General features: G+C 52.8%; 1 protein-coding gene across 6 annotated transcripts in view; it reads right to left on the minus strand.

Annotated features, from left to right (window-relative positions):
- Nucleotides 1-17,465, minus strand: part of AXIN2 (axin 2) — a 33,520-nt gene extending 16,055 nt beyond the window's left edge. For 3 of the 6 annotated variants that reach the window (XM_009191042.2, XM_003913314.4, XM_009191044.2), the window contains exons 1-3: nucleotides 17,267-17,465; nucleotides 13,573-14,509; nucleotides 5,015-5,155 (exon numbers count right to left, since the gene is read on the minus strand). In XM_009191042.2, the coding sequence (XP_009189306.2) occupies nucleotides 5,015-5,155; nucleotides 13,573-14,387 (956 nt within the window). In that variant the 5' untranslated portion in view covers nucleotides 14,388-14,509; nucleotides 17,267-17,465. Of the gene's footprint in view, nucleotides 1-5,014; nucleotides 5,156-13,572; nucleotides 14,510-15,286; nucleotides 15,708-15,739; nucleotides 16,113-16,611; nucleotides 17,027-17,266 lie in introns of those variants that run through there. The other 3 variants (XM_017950883.2, XM_017950884.2, XM_017950885.3) reach the window with 3 other exon arrangements.
- Between the last annotated feature and the right edge of the window lie 693 nt (nucleotides 17,466-18,158).

An 18,158-nucleotide genomic window follows, 5' to 3' on the forward strand; every position in this document is an offset into this window, starting at 1 on the left:
GGAAATGTGGCTTTAATTCCCTTCAGCCAAGAATCTTCTTCCAAAACAGCCCCTCATTCCAAAAGGGGGCCTCTCTTCTTGTATTCAAGCTCTAAAAGTCTATGATCAGTTTCCTGGCTGCTCAAGCCTGTGGGCTGGAGAGCACCAGAGTTTCGGTCCCTATACCGTCTCCTTTAATTATAAACATTTTAGTTAACGAGCCTGCTGCTAGGCCCAGCTGTTTCTGGGGAGCACGGTTTTGAAGTGTGGACTCCACTTAGCTGCCATTTGAGTCGAGCCAATTAGCTTAGCCTTTTGACTTCACCATGCCCGACCTACCCTGAATGTCATTTTCTGGCGACTTTGAAATAGCAGACTCATGAACACATGCGTCCACTCGCATCTTCATTTGGCAACCACTCTGAAGGCAGCCTCTGATCACAGCCAACATCAAAAGCCTGGTTTGTAGGAAAAGGTTAATATCTGAAGTTCACTCAGATGCATTTCCTGGTGTCCAAAGTAAACCCCCATAAAGAAGATATAAAGAAATACAAATAAATAACTCACGACATTCCCTGTGTGGAACACCAAAAAATCATCTTGTGCTGATTTGGGGACACTCAGAGCTAAAGCAACATACAAACGTATGTTGATCCTGATTATAAGAGCAGCTCCTAGCAGAAAGGGACAAAGGCCTCCACGCCACTGACTTAGCTTTCATGCTTCCTGGCAACCTCTAACCATGGCTACACTTGGGCGGCAAAGAGTCTGCTGCTTCTGATGTTTTCTGCCCCTTCACTCCATCTTTCTAAGCCTGATGCCCTGGAATGGCCCCACAAGCCTTCTGCCTCCAGTGCTGCAAGAATTTTGGTGGGAGTCTGGCAGTTAAAGTTAAAAAACTTTTTTGACAGGTCGCGGTGGCTCACGCCTGTGATCCCACCACTTTGAGAGGCTGAGGCGGGCGGATCAGGAGGTCAAGAGACGGAGACCATCCTGGCCAACATGGTGAAGCCCCGTCTCTACTAAAAATAGAAAAATTAGCTGGGCGTGGTGGCGCACGCCTGTAGTCCCAGCTACTCGGGAAGCTGAGGCAGGAGAATCGCTTGAACCCAGGAGGCAGGGGTTCCAGTGAGCCAACGTTGTGCCACTGCACTCCAGTCTGGCGACAGAGTGAGACTCCGTCTTGAAAAAAAAATTAAGCCATTTCTTCCGAGAATGCAGGTTTCAGAGTAACAGGCTCATAAAACAGCCTTCTCAGAGGCCCAAATCCCCAGCCATCTTTAACAGGGCTTTTTACTTAGCAGGAAAACAGAAGTCAGCAGTAGGCTTTGGAAGAAGGCAATGATTTCTTTAAAGCCCCTGCCTGCTCTGCACACTCAGGCCCCGGCGTGTGGCTCCCTGGAATAACCAAGTGCAGGCCAGCACTGCCCCAACTTCTACGCAGGCCTCTTGCAAAGGCCCCCGGGACTTAATTGGTTCTGTCGCAAATGAGACGATTGCTTTCCTGGGCTTGTGTCTAATGAACTCCAACCTTCTGGAGTCTATTGAAGGCTGCCTGTGACCCCCTCTCTCCCCCTCCCCCCTCCCCAGCCCTGTTCCCTCCCCAGCTCCCAGCAGGGCAGCCAGCCCCCCTCCCCAGCCCCTCACAGCCCGCACTGGCCATTGTGACGGGGAGAAACAGCCAGGGCTCTTTTCATGCTTTATGGGGCGCTCCTATTCACTTGTTCAAGGAAATTTCAAAGGGGCCTGCTACCCTCTTATCCCCTCTAAGCTTCCCGGGATGAACAATGGGCTGAAAGCGATTCAGTTCAGCTTTTCATCCCCCACACACTTTATTTCTCGCCCGGCGCTCTCATCTGCACGAGGCCCACAATTGGCAGAGCTCTGAAGAGGGGGTCTGATCCCAGCCCTGGGAATCCCGGGTGACCGCCCAGCACTGGGCAGGATCACACACACCCAGGGCCAGTCGGCCAGAGAACACGTTGCATCGCCAAGTCTGCTTGTAGCAGAGTGGGGAGGGCCCCAGAGACCCCCATGCCTGGCACCCAATGGCAGCTTGAGTCAGCGCCAACAAGTCTGGAGACCCTTCTGATGTTTTCTAGTGAGCCCCACTAGAGGCAGCGTGAGACAATGCCCAAGAGACAGTGATCCCACATGGATGCCAAATGCACTCCCAATTAGTATAAATGCCCAGGTGGGCACAACTGTGACAGTTAATCTGATAACCTGCGCACTTGGTTAGCAGAGAGCACAGAGCCACGCAACACCACCAGGACGAACAGAGCCAACACCATGAGCCCACGGGTCTCCAGGCCTTGCAGGCACTTCCTCCTGGCTTACTGGTTTACTCATTATCCATCCAAGGCAGCTTTGCCACAGGATAGGCTTATTAACACTAACAGGTTCTGCCACCAGGGACCTAAAGGTATCTACTATGCCCCCAAAGAGAAAGCTGCTATGTGAGGGACTTGCCCTTCTGTCTCTGTATCAAAGTGGGCCTCACTGACCTACACACTAACCCTTGCCACCTAGAATAGGGACTGGCAAAGGTAACCTTTCTGATCCCTGAAAAGTGGCTCCCCCATGCTTGGAATCCAAAGTGCTTCAGCTAAAGGGAGAAGGGTGAGAGTTGTAAAGTCACCTCTAAATAAAAGAAAGTTTTTCTTCTGGGAAGAGGATAAAAGAAGAGGAAGTAAATGGGGAGGCTGCAGGGGAGAACTTAGAACCTGCTCCCTTCTACCCCTCCCTGAACGAGTCTTCCTAAAAAGTAGTCTTGATTACTAAGAAATATAAATAAAAGAAACCCAAAGTGGCTCAAAGGTCTCATGACCAACTGGTCCTATTCACAGATCTCATGTTGAGAATGCTCGTGCCTGGGGGAAGGGCAGAGCGGGCAAAGTGCAGGGCCTGTGTGTGGCCTGGACCTGAGGTCTGTCTCAGAGGTGCACGGCTGTGGAAGCACCAGACCTTATTTCCTCATCTGTAAAATCCCAGGTATCTGCCTGCCTACCTTTCTGATTGGGTCTTGCTAGGATCAAACAGAAATAAGTATGGGACTACACCCAAATTATCTCATCATGAACCCAGAATAACACCTCAATGATGGGGACTGACATGCAGCCAAGGACCAGGAAGCAAGCCAAAAATAGTCTCTAAGAAAACCAAACAGAAGTCTTATCATCTTACGTAAACTGCATTTGACTTAGAAGATTCACTCAATGCCTTCAATCAATTTCAACTTACTCTTATTTTACACATAATGCTAAGATTCCCACACAATGCACAAATTAATATACGCTACAGGAGGAATGCTTGCTAGAAGCAAGCACACAGACAGCAAAATATCACAGCAGGGAGAATGAAAAGAGAAAAGAAAAACTTTTCAAAGGGGAAAGGGTCAGATAACCCTACGCACCCTCATTGACTATGAGAGAACCACTATAACAAAGTACACAAACAGATCTTGATATTATTTGGATAACTGAGAGATAAATTATGCCCTGTCTAATACTATTCAATAATGACAGAGCAAATGTATTCTAAGAAATATGTCCACCAAAAAATTATCAAAGCATAATTTTTTCAAGTATGGATACTGAAAGTTCGGTCAACATGGAAAACTGACTTCTGTGAAACTTCTCATATCTCCATACTGGATGAAAGGTGTGTACTTTCCTGTTTCCATATTGGATGGAAGATGTGTATTAATGCCAAAATGCTGTTTTTATTAAAATTGAACCTTGCACCTTAAGGATCTCTCTCCCTTTACTAACAAGGGAATTTGAGGTAACACAATAAAAGACACCAGCAAAATAAATAGTAGGTTCCCAAACTCACCTCATCAACTTTCCCTCCAATTGGTCCCATGCCACCCACAGGCCAGGCAACAGGACATTGGCCAATGAAAACCAGATAGTTTCAAACAAACTGGAAGAATAGATGGTCCAGTTTTAGGAAGCTAAAAGGAACAAACTCTAAATAAGTGTGCCAGAACTTACACGGTTCAATGGGTTTGCCTTTCAAAATTGTTCCCTTAGCAGGCGAAATTCTGACTCCAAAACATTGAAAAGCTTTCAAAGACCATTTCTGGAACAATGAGTCTCAACCGGGTGTTGGGTGCGAAACCTTTGGGAAATTTCAGCCATCCCCCCCATCCCCAGGCTCCACTCTGGGTCTCCTGAACCAAAACCTCAAAGGATGGCAGCAGACGGGGATACCCAGGCCACAGCTACACATCCCTCCTCATGAGACTCACTGAGGATCACTGCTGTCCATCCACAGAGATTGCCATGACTTGACTTCAGATGACCTAAAATTCAAAACGTTACCTTGACTAAGGGCCTTCTGACCTCATCAGACCAGCCAATATCTTGGGTGACTTTCAAAAATCAAAGGCTGTCTGCCAAAGTTCCAAGATCAGACACGACTTTGGAGACAGTCCCTACTTAGGGTCCTCAGTATCTAACACTCCACACACACTTACTGAATAAACGATGTCCATTTAAAAACATAACAGTGCAGAATGTTACACGCTGTGGCTCTTTAGAGATTTCTGGCTTTCTCACCCCCACTTGCAATGCCTTTTCCTCCAAAAACAATGAATACCTAAACACAGACCCTTCTAATGCCACCTTGTCTCCCAGCTGTTGGTTCTGCAGACAGGATACCTGGGTTTCTGGACCAGCCAAGCAACTGTTCCCACGGGGACAACCAGATGACAACCAGAAGAAGGTTTTTTAAACTCAAGAAATCTATAAATATTCATTCATCCTAATCTTCTACTGTCCTTTAGTTTTCTTCTGTTACAATATCCTCCCAACTTTCAAAGCTCTAAGCTTTACCCTACCCAGATGGCCATGTCATCCTCCTTAACCAGCACCATACCCTTGTCATACTCCCCTCCCACCAAACCGATGTCCATACACGCACAGGTGGGGTCTGCAAAGCCAGGTGAGGATGACAGACGATTCTGGCTAAGTGCCCAGGTGGTTTCCATTCCCAAGCAAGCCCACGGAAGGGTGGCCAGGATACTCACACACTGCTGTCCGTCATGGACATAGAATCATCCGTCAGCGCATCGCTGGATATCTCACTGTCGTTGGCACTGGTGGCTGGTGCAAAGACATAGCCGGAACCTACATGATAAGGATTAACAGGATCGCTCCTCTTGAAGGACCTATGGGCAAAGTACAACAGTGGTTCAGTCACTGACCCTCACCAGAAACCCAGGTAATCAAGTGACCCCAGGACAATCCAGCGCACCATCCCACAATCTGCTCAACGCCAACCTGCTGCCCGGGTCTAGCTGCTCACCTGGGCAGAAAGCAGAGGCCACAAAAGGGAGGCCTCCTGAGCCACCAGCTCATCACCCTGGGGAGAAAGCAAGCTGGTTCCTCTGTCCCCAGTGGTGGGTCTGCCAGGGCAGAGGGTATTCCAGAGGCAGCCCAGGGGATCCTGTGAAGTTCTAAATGCACTTAGAGAGAGGAAGGAACTGGACTCTGCTTTAGGAGAGGAGGCCATGGAATGGAGCAGGGGAACAAGTCAGTGGAGATGGAATATCTTTCTCCGCTCCACCTCCCTATCCAATCCTGCACCAAAGAATACAATTTCAGGGCCCCAAGACATCTTAAGTATCCAAACTCCTTGTCTGGGGTCTGTTAGCCCAGTCCAGAGATGCAAACAGCTAGAGGCCAGTGTGGTCTTCTCACTTTGACCCTGGGCCCACGGTGAGCTGGACAGATGGGACAGCAAAGTTCAAGACAACGTTCAGGACTCCAATCCCACCTGCGAGCTCTGCCATGAGCCGTTGCCATGCCCCTTCCCCCATCCCGGGCTTCCTCTCCCCAGGGCTGGCTAGTGCAGCAGGAGTGAAATGAGCAACACAGCTGTTTCAAAGGAAGGCCCAGGCCCCTCCTCCGGTGTCTCCAGCCCTTTTGTTTCAATGGCCTCTGGCTCCTCATTTCACCCTCTTGATCTCCTTCCAGAACAACCAGTGTGCATGTCTCCTGCTGGGCTGCATTCCTCTTGTGTCACCAGTGAGGGGCTTAAGTAGGGGGGAGGGGCAGATAGGTCGGCAGGCTGCAGTAAGGGACCACGTTAAGGCCTGAAGTCGCAGGAGGCCTGTTCACAAAGACCCTGGCATCCTCCACTGGTCCCACCAAGTCTATGCCAGCAACAAAGAAATCAAGTGAGGGAGAAAAGAAAGGCTCAGAAAAGAGAAAATATTCTATGAGTCCACAGCAGCTGGTCTGTAAAGATGGCCATGGGGTTGGCAAATGAAAAGGACCCAGAAAGGTGACAGTCAGCTGTCTGCACATGTTCACCAAGCACCTACTCACTTGCTACGTGCTGAACTCTGGTCTCCTGGCACCCAGGGCCTGGTGGGGGCATGTCAGCATACTGTGGGGGTGTCATGAGGGAGGTACACTCAGTGTTATTACAGGCCCACGAGGAGGGGAGAAGGAGCACTGGACTGTGCCCACTCTACAGATGAGGCCCTTGGAGTCCAGAATTCCAGCAGCCTGCCCAGATCACACAGCTGGAACCGGTGGGCATGGATTGAGTCACCTGGCTTTCAATCAGACTGCCTCCAATACAAAGACTAGACTCAACATGTTTCCAGGTTCTCATAGAATAAAGGGCAGGAAAGAAGTGGCTTAGTATAGGTAACCCAGATGATGGATAGAATGTTTTTAGGAGGGACGGCTGGGGATGGCTCCCTGGGACAGATGGGACTAATGGGACTCCCTGGGATAGATGGGACTCATAGATGAGCAGGAATTGAGGAGATGACACCCAGGACTAGGTAAAGGGAAAGGCAGTGAAAATCTCTCCCTAGACTAGGGAGAGAGAGGGGTCTAATTAGCCAGGCTAAGAAGGCCTGGCAAAGACATGGAAGTAGATCTTCAGTGCGAAGTCAAGAGTCCTGTCTTAACTGGATGGGGAGGGGCCGGGGACAGCAGGGGTGCCAGGGGACTGGCAGGGAGAAAGCACATAGGATCCAAGGTCTTTTACCAGGCTGGACTGAAAGGAGGAGCGGGTGCAGGCAGGGAGCCCTGGGGGAAGCCACCGCCACAATTTGGTGTGAGGGTCTGTCTCAGCAGGGGATGGTGGGGCGGAAAAGGTGGGAGAGGCAGTCCCTGCCTTTAAGGAGTTTGCGCTAGGTGGAGTCACCAAACAAACACAAAAAGTTACAGGGCCATAAACTTTTTAAGCCAGAAGGGACCCCCGTAATCATCACAAACACCCAAGGAGGGAACTGAGCACGACGTGGGCCAAAGGCCTTGTCAGACTTGGCCAGAGGAGTTGGACCACAGCTGTACCCTTGATCCTGTCCAACTGCATCAAGTCAGATCTTAGAAATATGCTGTAGGCAAAGAACTGACCAGAAGGTGCAGACCAGCAGCGCTGCACATGAACCCCTCAACACTTCTGACCAAGTGACTTGTGACTGTCACGTGGACACTCTGACCCTGTTCTCGTATCTGTAGAGGGCAGGAAGTCTCACGACATCCTAGGACTTTTTGGTGAAGATTAAATGAGAATGGTAAGATCTTCCAGGCCTTCCTCCAGGTCCATGTGTCCTCAATCCGGAATTCCCCAACACCAAGGGCAGAGAGGAGTGGTGAGGGTGAAAAGAACAGTTCATTCTTCTGGAGAAGAGAAGGTTGATTCAGTGAAAAAGGCCTCATAGTTGAGAAGGAGGGCTCTCTGTTCAGCATCCCCACTAAAGGAAGAACAAGGGGAAATGGGCTTCAAAAGTTAGAAGGAAAAAAATACTTCTAAATGGTCAGAGGAAATCCATAAAGTAGGTGGGGACAGGCTGTGAAATCACCCAAGTCTTTAAAACAGGCCAAAGTGCCCGGCCATCTGGGTGTGTAAGTGAGGCCTCAAAGCAGGATGCACAAGATGACTTCCTTGGGGCTTTTTCCTCTGGTTAGGAATCCAGTGATGAGGCCATTCTGTAAACTCTCAGTAGGGATCAGAAGTCAGAGGCTGGGCACGGCTGCCTACTTGGCTGCAGTGCTCACTGCTGGGCTGAGTCACAACCTCTCCAGACGTGGGCACCCACCTGAAGAGCAGGCAGTTGGATCTTGGCCCTCTGCGTCAAGTTCTTAGGTCTCCAAATGAACCAACAAAGGCACAGTAATTTGGGGAAAATCACAGGAAAATTCCAAAAAAAAAAAAAAAACCAAGCGCCAACAAAAACAGAGAGCTCCAGCCGGGCGTGGTGGCCCATGCCTATAATCCCAGCACTTCGGGAGGCCAAGATGGGTGGATCACCTGAGGTCAGGAGTTCGAGACCAGCCTGACCAACATGGAGAAACCCCGTCTCTACTAAAAATACAAAATTAGCCGGGTGTGGTGGCACATGCCTCTAATCCCAGCTACTTGGGAGGCTGAGGCAGGAGAATCGCTTGAACCTGGGAGGCGGAGGTTGTGGTGAGCAGAGATCACCCCATTGCACTCCAGCCTAGGCAACAAGAGTGAAACTCCATCTCAAAAAAAAAAAACAAAAAAACAGGCCGGGCACGGTGGCTCAAGCCTGTAATCCCAGCACTTTGGGAGGCCGAGGTGGGTGGATCACGAGGTCAGGAGGTCGAGACCATCCTGGCTAACATGGTGAAACCCCATCTCTATTAAAAATACAAAAAAACTAGCCGGGCGAGGTGGCAGGCGCCTGTAGTCCCAGCTACTCGGGAGGCTGAGGCAGGAGAATGTCATGAACCCAGGAGGTGGAGCTTGCAGTGAGCCGAGATCGTGCCACTGTACTCCAGCCTGGGCAACAGAGCGAGACTCCGTCTCAAAAAAAAAACAAAAAACAAAAAACACACACAAAAACAAAACCAGAGAGCTCCTATTTTCTCAAATACCCTAATTTCCTTCATCATCTTTATCATGATTTATAATGATTGGGCACTGGTGTTACCACGTTGAACACCTGTCCTGTGAAACCAGACTGTAAGCTCCATGAGGGACAGCCCTGTCCTCACACGAATCTCCGATGCTGAAAGTAGCGAGTGGCACGTGGCAGGGACTCAAAACCTTGTTGACTATCCTTAAAGGACCTACGACCATCAGATGGGTTGCTGGAAAAGTTTTTTAGTTTAACAGGCATGGTGCAGCACCGAAAAAGCCAAAACAGCCTTAAATAGCATTCAAACACTCTTTCTTCCATGCCTTCAGTCCTGCTATCTTGGTGGTATTAACACATCAACCATGTCTCCAGTATAAGAGCTATACTTCAGCCTCTGTGGGGAGAAAATGACTCAATAGAAAATTCCTTCCTCCCAGCAAAAAAGACACCTAACTCAAACCCTATGTGTGCTCACACAGCTTTGCACTCGTTTAACACATGAATCCCAAAATAAACTTGTCTCCCTTCACTTCCAAAATAGAGGACTACTGTGTGACCAGTAATTAAAAATGGAATATACTGCTCTTAACTCAGTTGACTGCAATAAAGTACTTGGATTTTCCTACAATCATAACAAGACGGGGCAGAGAAAGGAGGCAGGGTTGTGGGGAGAGGCAGAGACTCAGTTTTTCAGAACTCAGACCTTTGTCAAAAGTGCCACATAATTTTAAGAAAACGGAGTGGGGCTGTTTTCTTGTGATTACTTTAAAAAAAAAAAAAAAAGGTAGGGGAAGAAACTTAACCACGCTACGGTAATTGTACCCAGATGCTTTATTTCTTCAGGACTGTTGTGCTTCCAGTTGCTGCGAGGATTTTAAATTCCTACACAGAGTAGAGGCCTATGGTGCAGATTTTGCAACAGCCTCACATCCACAGACCTGGTCTGCAACCTCAAGTAAGCAAGGGGTTTTCAGCCTGCAGGTGGCAGAAACCCCTGGAACCTTCAGGGAAAGGAGGTGCCGGCTGCTTTCTGTTTTCCCCTATTCTGTTCTTATCTCCTCTTAATGAGATGCTGTGGCCCTGCCCTGCCCCATATACCAGAGGGGAGCCTCCACATAGGGAACACAGAACTGACCCGATAGAACTGAGCATAAGAGGTCCTCCTTCTCCTCCTCTTCCTCTTCCTCCTCCTCCCTCACGTTCCCTTCTCAAAACAATGCAACTTCAAAAGTATAGGCTTCTAAGTCTGTGCGTTCAGGGCTTTCCAAGAGCCCTCTGAAAATTTACTCACAAGGTCACTGCCCAAAAGGCAATACCCTCTTCAACAAGCGTTTTCTAAGGCAAGATCAAGGGACACTCGGCAAGGGGCCAGGACTCCAACAGCACTGGGCAACGGGGCCTTTTGAAAACAGGCAAACTTTTACAAGTGGATCTTAGCAAACTGCCCTCACCAGAGCTTCCATCCTCTAATTGCGGACTACTGCTTCCAGCATATCTTTCCTATGGCATCATTTTCTTTGATAATTGAAGCCAAGCTTGATTCCAATGGCTCCGCACAAAAACGGGCCTCATCAGCGAGTCCTTTCAGAGAACTGGAAGCAGCACTCGGAGCCAGCAGAGGGCCATCTGCTGGGCCCGACTTCTTTTAACGGAGGCCAGAGCAGAGGGCCCAACGGGAGGCAGATGAGCCCCACCTTGGGCAGGACACACAAGGGCCCGTGCAGAAAGGCGAGGACACAGGGAGGGCTCTGTGCACCCAGCACCGTATTCTCCTCCCTAAAATAAATGCTGGGCCCAGTGCCTAATTCCACAACCCCCCTTCGCACACACCTCAACACTGCGTGTGTCTGTGTGCCGGGGTTTTACACGTGCTGCTACCAACAAGTTGCTTTTGCTCTAGGTTATTTATAGCCATCCTCAAAAGCCCAGGCAACCCCCTCAACCACTCAGACCAGAGTCCTGCCCTCTGAGGATAATTCCTGCTCTTCCGCCCCAACTATTTATATTAAACCTGACACCAAATCAGTAAGGACACAAACAAGTCGTTAAAAATGAGGCTCCTTTGAGTGCCCAAGGTAAACACAGGGCTTGCAAGCCTGGCCAGTGCTTTGGGCATCCAGCTGCCAAGACCGCTCCTCAGCAGCTGATGAAGCAAGACCCTCCTGAGCAGGACTGACGTTTCTGTTTCATTCATTTTACTAACTTATTAAGCCCATCCCAGATGCCAGGTACTCTGCAGAATGAGTGAGTGTGCGAGGGAGGGAAGGGGGGCCCTTAAATCTTACATGGGGATCTCTACATTCCAAGAACTAGCTGGAAAACCAGACTTCAGTTCAACAAGAAAGTTGAGGCATGGGGGACAGGGGGCCATTCTAAAACCTTACAATGGAAAATGGGCTAAGCCAAGAGTCACCCTTTAAAAGTGACATCCCAACCTGGTTGCCCTTTTGACATTATCATTACTAATTATACTAATTATAACACTTTGCGGCTGTTCAAAACGTTTGTCTCTACCAAAGGCTTTCATGTTTATTATTTTGGTCCTAATAACAATCCTATGACACAGACAGAAGGAATGGTGCCCACCCATTTTACAGATGGACACATGCGGTTCAGAAAGGCTTCAACACCCAGGTAGTAAGTGGTGGACCGGGCTGGAACGCAAGCCTTGGAATAACTCAGCAGACCTTTTGATATACTGTGCACACACTCGAATGTCTTGCACGTTAAAATGATGTTAGATCATCTGGCTATGTCTCAAATTCTCTTTAAATATGCCCAGTTAAGACACATGAGCTTCAGAGAGTCCATGAAGATGCTTCATTTCAACTCAACAGTGGGAGGAAGCACACATGAATCTAGTATGGAAACTCTCAGGTCAATGACAAGCTGTCACCTCTTTATCAATGATGTCCACAGTTCACAGCCAAGAAGGCAGCCCTGGAAAACAGGAGCTTCTGCCCCTGCCTTCTGGATCTCAAAAGCTTCAGGAGTCGAATCCTGGTAATATCCCAGATGAGGCAAGCCCAGGCTGGGTCTCAATTGCCCACCCACAAAGGGGAGGGTTCACAGCAGAGCCCTGCCTGGGGAGAACATCCAAAACCACATACTGCTATTTACAAAGGTGACACTCCGGTCCCGACAGTGGGAGACACAGAAGCCCCAGTCAGGAGGCCCCTGGAGAAGGAGCCTTTGCCAGGGCCCTTACGTAGTCTCAGCTCTGGCTGCCAGACTAGAGGGCAAGGAGGCCAGCGCCAGAGGCTTACCCAAATGTTTTCATAATGGTGCCGGCAGGCATAGCAGGTGCCCAGCGACTGACCCACTGCAGAGGCCAGACCCAGGGTCTTCCTCCCAGACAACCTGACTCCATAAGCATAAAGACGCTGAAACACCTCCCTGGAACCTGTGCTTCCTTGCAAAAGTCAACCTGGTTCCACTTAGGTGCAGACCAGATGTCTGAGTAAAACTCGTTCCCAAGCCACAAGCGCGCCCCCTGGTGGTTGGAGAACAAGCCCTTCCCCTCCTCGCCAACAGTCAACTCTCTCCGCCACCCCTAAAATCATGGCCCGCTAGGCTCAGACCTGGCCCCCCGAGAGGCTCAGGATCAACCATCTGGTGCCCACCTCTCTTCCTGCTGCTGAGCACTAGAGACCACACCCTACAGAGAAAGGGAAATCCAGAGGCAGCTATCAGATCGCATCCTGGGCCCCTAACACACAGAGAAATCCACACAGGCAGCAAGACACACCATTCAGAGAGCAGTCAAGTGCAGCCCCATTCCCTGCCTGTCATGAACCACACCCCAGAATTGAGAGGCTCATTCTCTTTTCGGATATCTGGAAGTCGGGAGGAGGGGAGAAAACAGAAAAACTCATTCTAACAAGAGGTCTGAAGTTGCCTCCAAAGGTCAAGAATCTTAAGACTTGGCCATTCTGCAAAGAACTATTTGTCTTTGAAGCCTCAAAGAGAAAGTACTCCAGGGCCCCAGTAGTCCCGGGCCAAGATCTCTTCTCCATCAGCACTAACAAAATAATCAACTGAAGTCTGACCCTCGGACTCATGAGCATTTAAAACCTGGATTAATATGCCAGCAGGCTCTAAAGCTAAGGGTCCTTCATTCGGGAAAGTCACAGGACCTTCCCAAGTTAGAGGCCTTTCTTGCTGGGTAAATATCTAGTTCTACAAAGAGAACCACAAACTCAGTTAAGCCAATTGCTGGCTCTTATCTTAACAGAAAAGTTCAAAAAAAAAAAAAATCCCACTTACCCCTCAATGGGTGCACACATTATTTCCTGTGCCTCCACCACAACCCAGCTGCCTCCCTACCCACATTAATTCCACCCCCTACTGATTAGTGGTGAAGTGACCCCTTCCAAAACCAGTGCTTAGTGGATCTGGTGACTCAGAGGCATCAAAAGCTGCTGTCCTCTCTCTCTCTCTCTCTCTCTCAGCCGCTTCTGAGACACTGGCCCAGGATAATAAGTAACCCACATTAGTGAATACTCCTTGCTACTGTTTGATGTCAGCACTGGAAGACTGCAGGTATTTAGCCGTATGTTCATCACTTTCCCCCTCTTTAAACAACAAAAAGCAAGATCAAAAAGAGTTCATGGCCAGCAGTCCTAACTCTCAACAGACCTGTCAGTCTCTGCAGCACACCCATCCATCCATCCACCATACCTAAAACATCTGCAAAGTCCACAGCATCAGCCCACCCACCCTCGTCCAAGTCTCACCTGTATCCACTGTCAACAGTTTCCGTGGACCTCACACTCGCCGTCGCCCTCAGAGTTTTGCTGGACAAGCCAACCACAGTTGGCGAAAGTTTGCACTTGAAGTCGGCACAAGTCCACTCCTCTTCTTCATTCAAGGTGGGGAGATAGCCACACACGACCTTTAGGCTCCCGAGTCCCCCATTACTCATGTAAGCTGTGTTTTCTCCCCCACTCCTCACATATTCGAGGTATATATCAGAAGTCAAAAACATCTGGTAGGCATTTTCCTCCATCACCGACTGGATCTCGGTCTGCGCCTGGTCAAACATGATGGAATCAATCTGCTGCTTCTTGATGCCATCTCTTATGTAGGTCTTGGTGGCAGGCTTCAGCTGCTTGGAGACAATGCTGTTGTTCTCAATGTACCTTTTGTAGATCGCTTTGGCTACTCGTAAAGTTTTGGCATCCTTCAGGTTCATCTGCCTGAAGCCATTGCATGCAAACCAGAAGTCTAAGGTATCCACGCATTTCTCCCTCTCCAGGAAAGTCCGGAACAGGTAAGCACCGTCTTGATCGCCCAACAAGGAGTGTAAGGACTTGGTCCACCGGGTCAGAGGGGAATCTGGAGATGCCCGCCCCTCCGGCTCCCCCAACCCGTCTTCGTTCCGCCTGGTGTTGGAAGAGACAGGCACAGGTTTGGTGACCTGGCCCTTGCCCACCCCTAGCTGACACGGTGGGGTCTCCCCTTCTTCCCCTGGCACTGGGGGCCGCGGGGCATCCTCACGGAAGCTGCTGCTGGGGTCCGGGAGGCGAGTCACCAACATAGCGCTACTCATGGTGAGGGAGCTCTTCCCACAGAGTTTGGGAATTTTTTTTCTTCCTCTTCCAGTTCCTCTCAGCAATCGGCGTGGTCTCTCTGTCTCTCTCAAGTCAGCAGGGGCTCATCTGAGCCTCCTCTCTGGAAAGAAAAGGAAGGGGGGAGGTGGGGAGAGAGAAAAGGGTATTGATCTAATCAAAACCAGATCTACCCAACATCAAAGCAAGAAAGTAAACAGGCTTTTCAACTCCTCAAATTCAAATCAAGCAACCCAGCTATCTGCGAGGTGCTCATCTAAAGTATCAGGCGCTGCTTTTCAAAGGCGAAATCTGAGCTCCCTGCACACTTTTCGGGGTTGGGGGTGGGAGGGAGCTGTTGGGAGAGGCGGGGAAGGTGAGAGGAGGGCAAGTGCTGGGGGCGGCAGGGGGACACCGGAGGTGTAAGACACAACCTTCCAAAAACCCACTCGGCCAGGGCGCACGCAGGGCAGCTCAGCCCGCACCTCGCTTCCCCTCCTTTCCCCTCCCCCGATACCATCAACTCCAAAAAGGCGCACTCCCAGCCGCTAGGCTGTGTGCAGGTGAAACCAATTTCGGTAAATTTTCCCCACTCGGCTCTGCACAGATAACTCGAGCTCCAAACGTGCCCTTCCTCGGCATCTGGTTCCCATTCTCCCCACCCACCCCCTCCCTCTGCGCTCCCTCTTCCCACTCCTTAAAAATTCAGAAGATCCTCATCCGAGAGAAGCCCGCCCAGCATAGGCGGATTGGGCTCCCGGACTCCCAGATTCAGCACGCAAACGCCCCCTCCCCAACTCAGATGTGAGTGTTCGCTGCGCGCCCCCTACCCCCGCCAAGAATCCAGCTCAGTCAACACCTCTGTCTTCCCTGACCTCCCCCAAACCAGAAACCAACTCACTCAGTGGAAACTTTGATCTTCAAACTTTGAGAGAGAGCTGAGAAGCCTCGGACTCGGAACCGTCGCCCCCGTGCCCCCAACCCACCTCCCGGAGCCGCGAAACCTACAAAACTGGATCACCAGCCGTCTCACGCCACTACTGCCTGTGTCAAGAATCCCAAACTCTACTGATTTCAAGCCTGTCTTTTTTCCAAAAGAAAAAAGTCTTATCTAACCAATAAACAAGCTGCTTTTCCTAGCACGGAAAGGATCAAACTAGGAAGGGTAGGGGCGGACCGGGGGACGGGGTGCAACCCCGGGCAAGGAGCCAGGGACCCCGGGTCTGGGATGGGTGCACGCTGACCCCGACCGAAGCTTCCAGCCGCGGGGCTGGGCGGCGCGGCCCACGGAGTAGTGGGGCTGCCGTTAGCACCGCGCTACCCGGGCGGCGGGGAGGTGGGGCGGCCCCGTTACCTGGAAGACGAAGGCCGCCGAGGCCGGGCTCTCATGTCCTCCGAGCCCCTCCGGCCCGGTCCCCCGGCCCAAATGCAACCGAAGGCCTCCAGAGCCCCGGCGGGCACACCTCGAGGCCAGAGCCCCGGGACGCGCCAGCAGCGTCCCGTGCCCGGGCGGGGGGTCGGTCCCCAGCGCCGCCGCTTGCAGAGGCGCCCGCAGAAAAAGCACAGAAAGCAGCAGCCTAGTACAGAAATGGCGACGCGCGGAGTCTCTGCCTCTCCGCAAAAGGGGCCGGGGCGGCCACGGGCGCGGGGCCCGGGCGGGGAGAAGGGACGCAAGGGACGCGGGCGCCCCGGACTTGGGCCGGTCCTGCGCGCAGACTGAGCCTCCGCCAGCGCTGTGGGCCCCTTAGCGCGGACCCGCGGCAGGGAGGGGAGAAGGGGAGGGGGAGAGAAGTAGGAGGAGAGGACGGGGCGGAGAAGAGGCGGGGGGCGGGGGAGGGCAAGCGGGGGGCGCCGCTACCCTTTCATCCCACCTCTCAAAGGCACTCCCGCGCGCACTCACACCCGGACTCACATCCATAACCGCGACAGCGACGCGACCCCCGGGGGGTATCTGCCCGCTCTCCGCCCCCGCCACTGCAGCCACTCGGAGAACTCTCCTCTCCCGGCCCCCCGCCAACCCGGTCCCCGCGCTGGGGAGGGGGCTCCGGCGCAGGGCGCGCGGGGCTGCCCGGCCAAGTCCCCCGGGAAGGCTGGGCGCTGGGGTCCGCCGCTCCCCTCAGCGCCTGCCCCTAGCGCGCCCCAAAATAGCCGGCCTGCCAACTTCAAAGGGCCGCCCCGCACATCAAAGCGCGCGGGCCGCCCGGCTGCCTCGGCCTCGGCACTCACCATTGATCCCCGCGCGCGATCCGCGGCGAGACCTCGCAGGCGCCCCTGGCAGGGGCCCGGCCCCGGCCCCCGGCTCGGCTCGCGGCGGCAGCCCCAGGCCCCCCCGGGCCGGCTGCGGCGTCGGGGAACATGGGGAGTCGCGCGGCGGGGGAGGGGGTGCGGGAAACAACAATCCCGGGATCAGAGCGAGAGCCACCGGCCGGGGAGGGGGAGCGGCGCGCCCCGCCGCCCCTTTTATGCAAAAGATCCGAGCGGGCCTCCGCCCCCGCCGCGGCCGTCCCCGGCCCCTGCGGCCCCCGCCCGGCCCGGCTTTCAACGCAGGTCCTGTTTCCAGCAGTCACTCGGCGCACCAAATGTCCTCCGGGCGCTTCCAACAAAAACTGCGCTGTGGATTTAACTGTGCACTTCAAAGGCGCGAGCCGAGCGCACGGTCCTGAAAGGGAGGTACGCGCCGGCCGCGGCCCGGGCCGCCCCCCACAGCCCCGCCGCTGCTCCTCAGGGCCGCCCCGCCCGCGACCCCCTCTAGGGCCGGCCTCCGCCTGGCCGGGCCCCCTCCCGCCCCCAGCGCCCACGCCGCGGCTCGGCGCGACCTCGCCCCCTGTCCGAGGGGGCTTTCTTTGAAGCGGCTCAGCTGGGGCCGAGCCTCCACCCCCACCTTTTACAGCAGGGCCTTCGGCGGGCGCCTCGGCCGCCGGGCGGCCCCGAAATCCATCGCTCTGAGGGGTTATTTTTATTTCCCGGCTCTCGGGCTGTTACTGAGTTGCCAGGACCTTATCAAAGCGCAGCCGGCTCCAGCCGACTCCCCCGGGCCGGGCTCGCGGAGCCAGTGATCCCGCCGCGCCAATCACAGCCGCGCTCGGCCGGCCCGCGCCGCCCGCCTTAAAGGGACAGCGCCCCGCTCCCGCCCCGCCCCGCCCCGGTCCGCCCCCGCCGCACGCTCCGCTCCCGCGTTAACCCTTCCCCGGCTTCTCGTCCGCCCCCTGCCAACCCCCCGCGGCCCGGAGGGCGTTTTCAGCCCGAGTTCTGATTTCTTCTTTCAAGTTCTCCGGCCTCTTTGCTCCCGCCTCCACCCCCTGCCTGCCCTCGCTCTCCCCCGCTCTGGAATGCAACAGTTTCTTGTAGCATTATGGCCATCGCAAGAACTGCAAGCAAGCAGATTTTTTTTTTCTATCATCAAACACTTTTCTACTTCTATTCAAGTTTCCCTGGGAATTTGGGCTTGGAGGACTTTATAAAGGGAGTTCTGGCCCTGGGGTTGGCTGGCCCGCTGTCATAGGGCGGACTCGGGCCCAGCCGCTGGAGGCGTGTGCATGCCTGTGCGCGATTGTGCACGTGCATCTATCTGAGTTCGGGTAAATATAGGACTGCAGTTGGTGGATGAATTGCGTTTGTACATGTGTGAAGGTGGGGTGTGAATCCGCCAGTATAGGCCTGAGTGCTAACACCAGTTAGGAGGCATACCTCAGTGCCCTGAAGACCTAAGTCCAGCTTCCTAACCTGCTGGCCTTAAGACCCTAATAGCAGCACACGTTGGCCATCTCTGCCAA

Source organism: Papio anubis, chromosome 17, assembly GCF_008728515.1.
Source record: "Papio anubis isolate 15944 chromosome 17, Panubis1.0, whole genome shotgun sequence".
Lineage (NCBI taxonomy): Eukaryota > Metazoa > Chordata > Mammalia > Primates > Cercopithecidae > Papio > Papio anubis.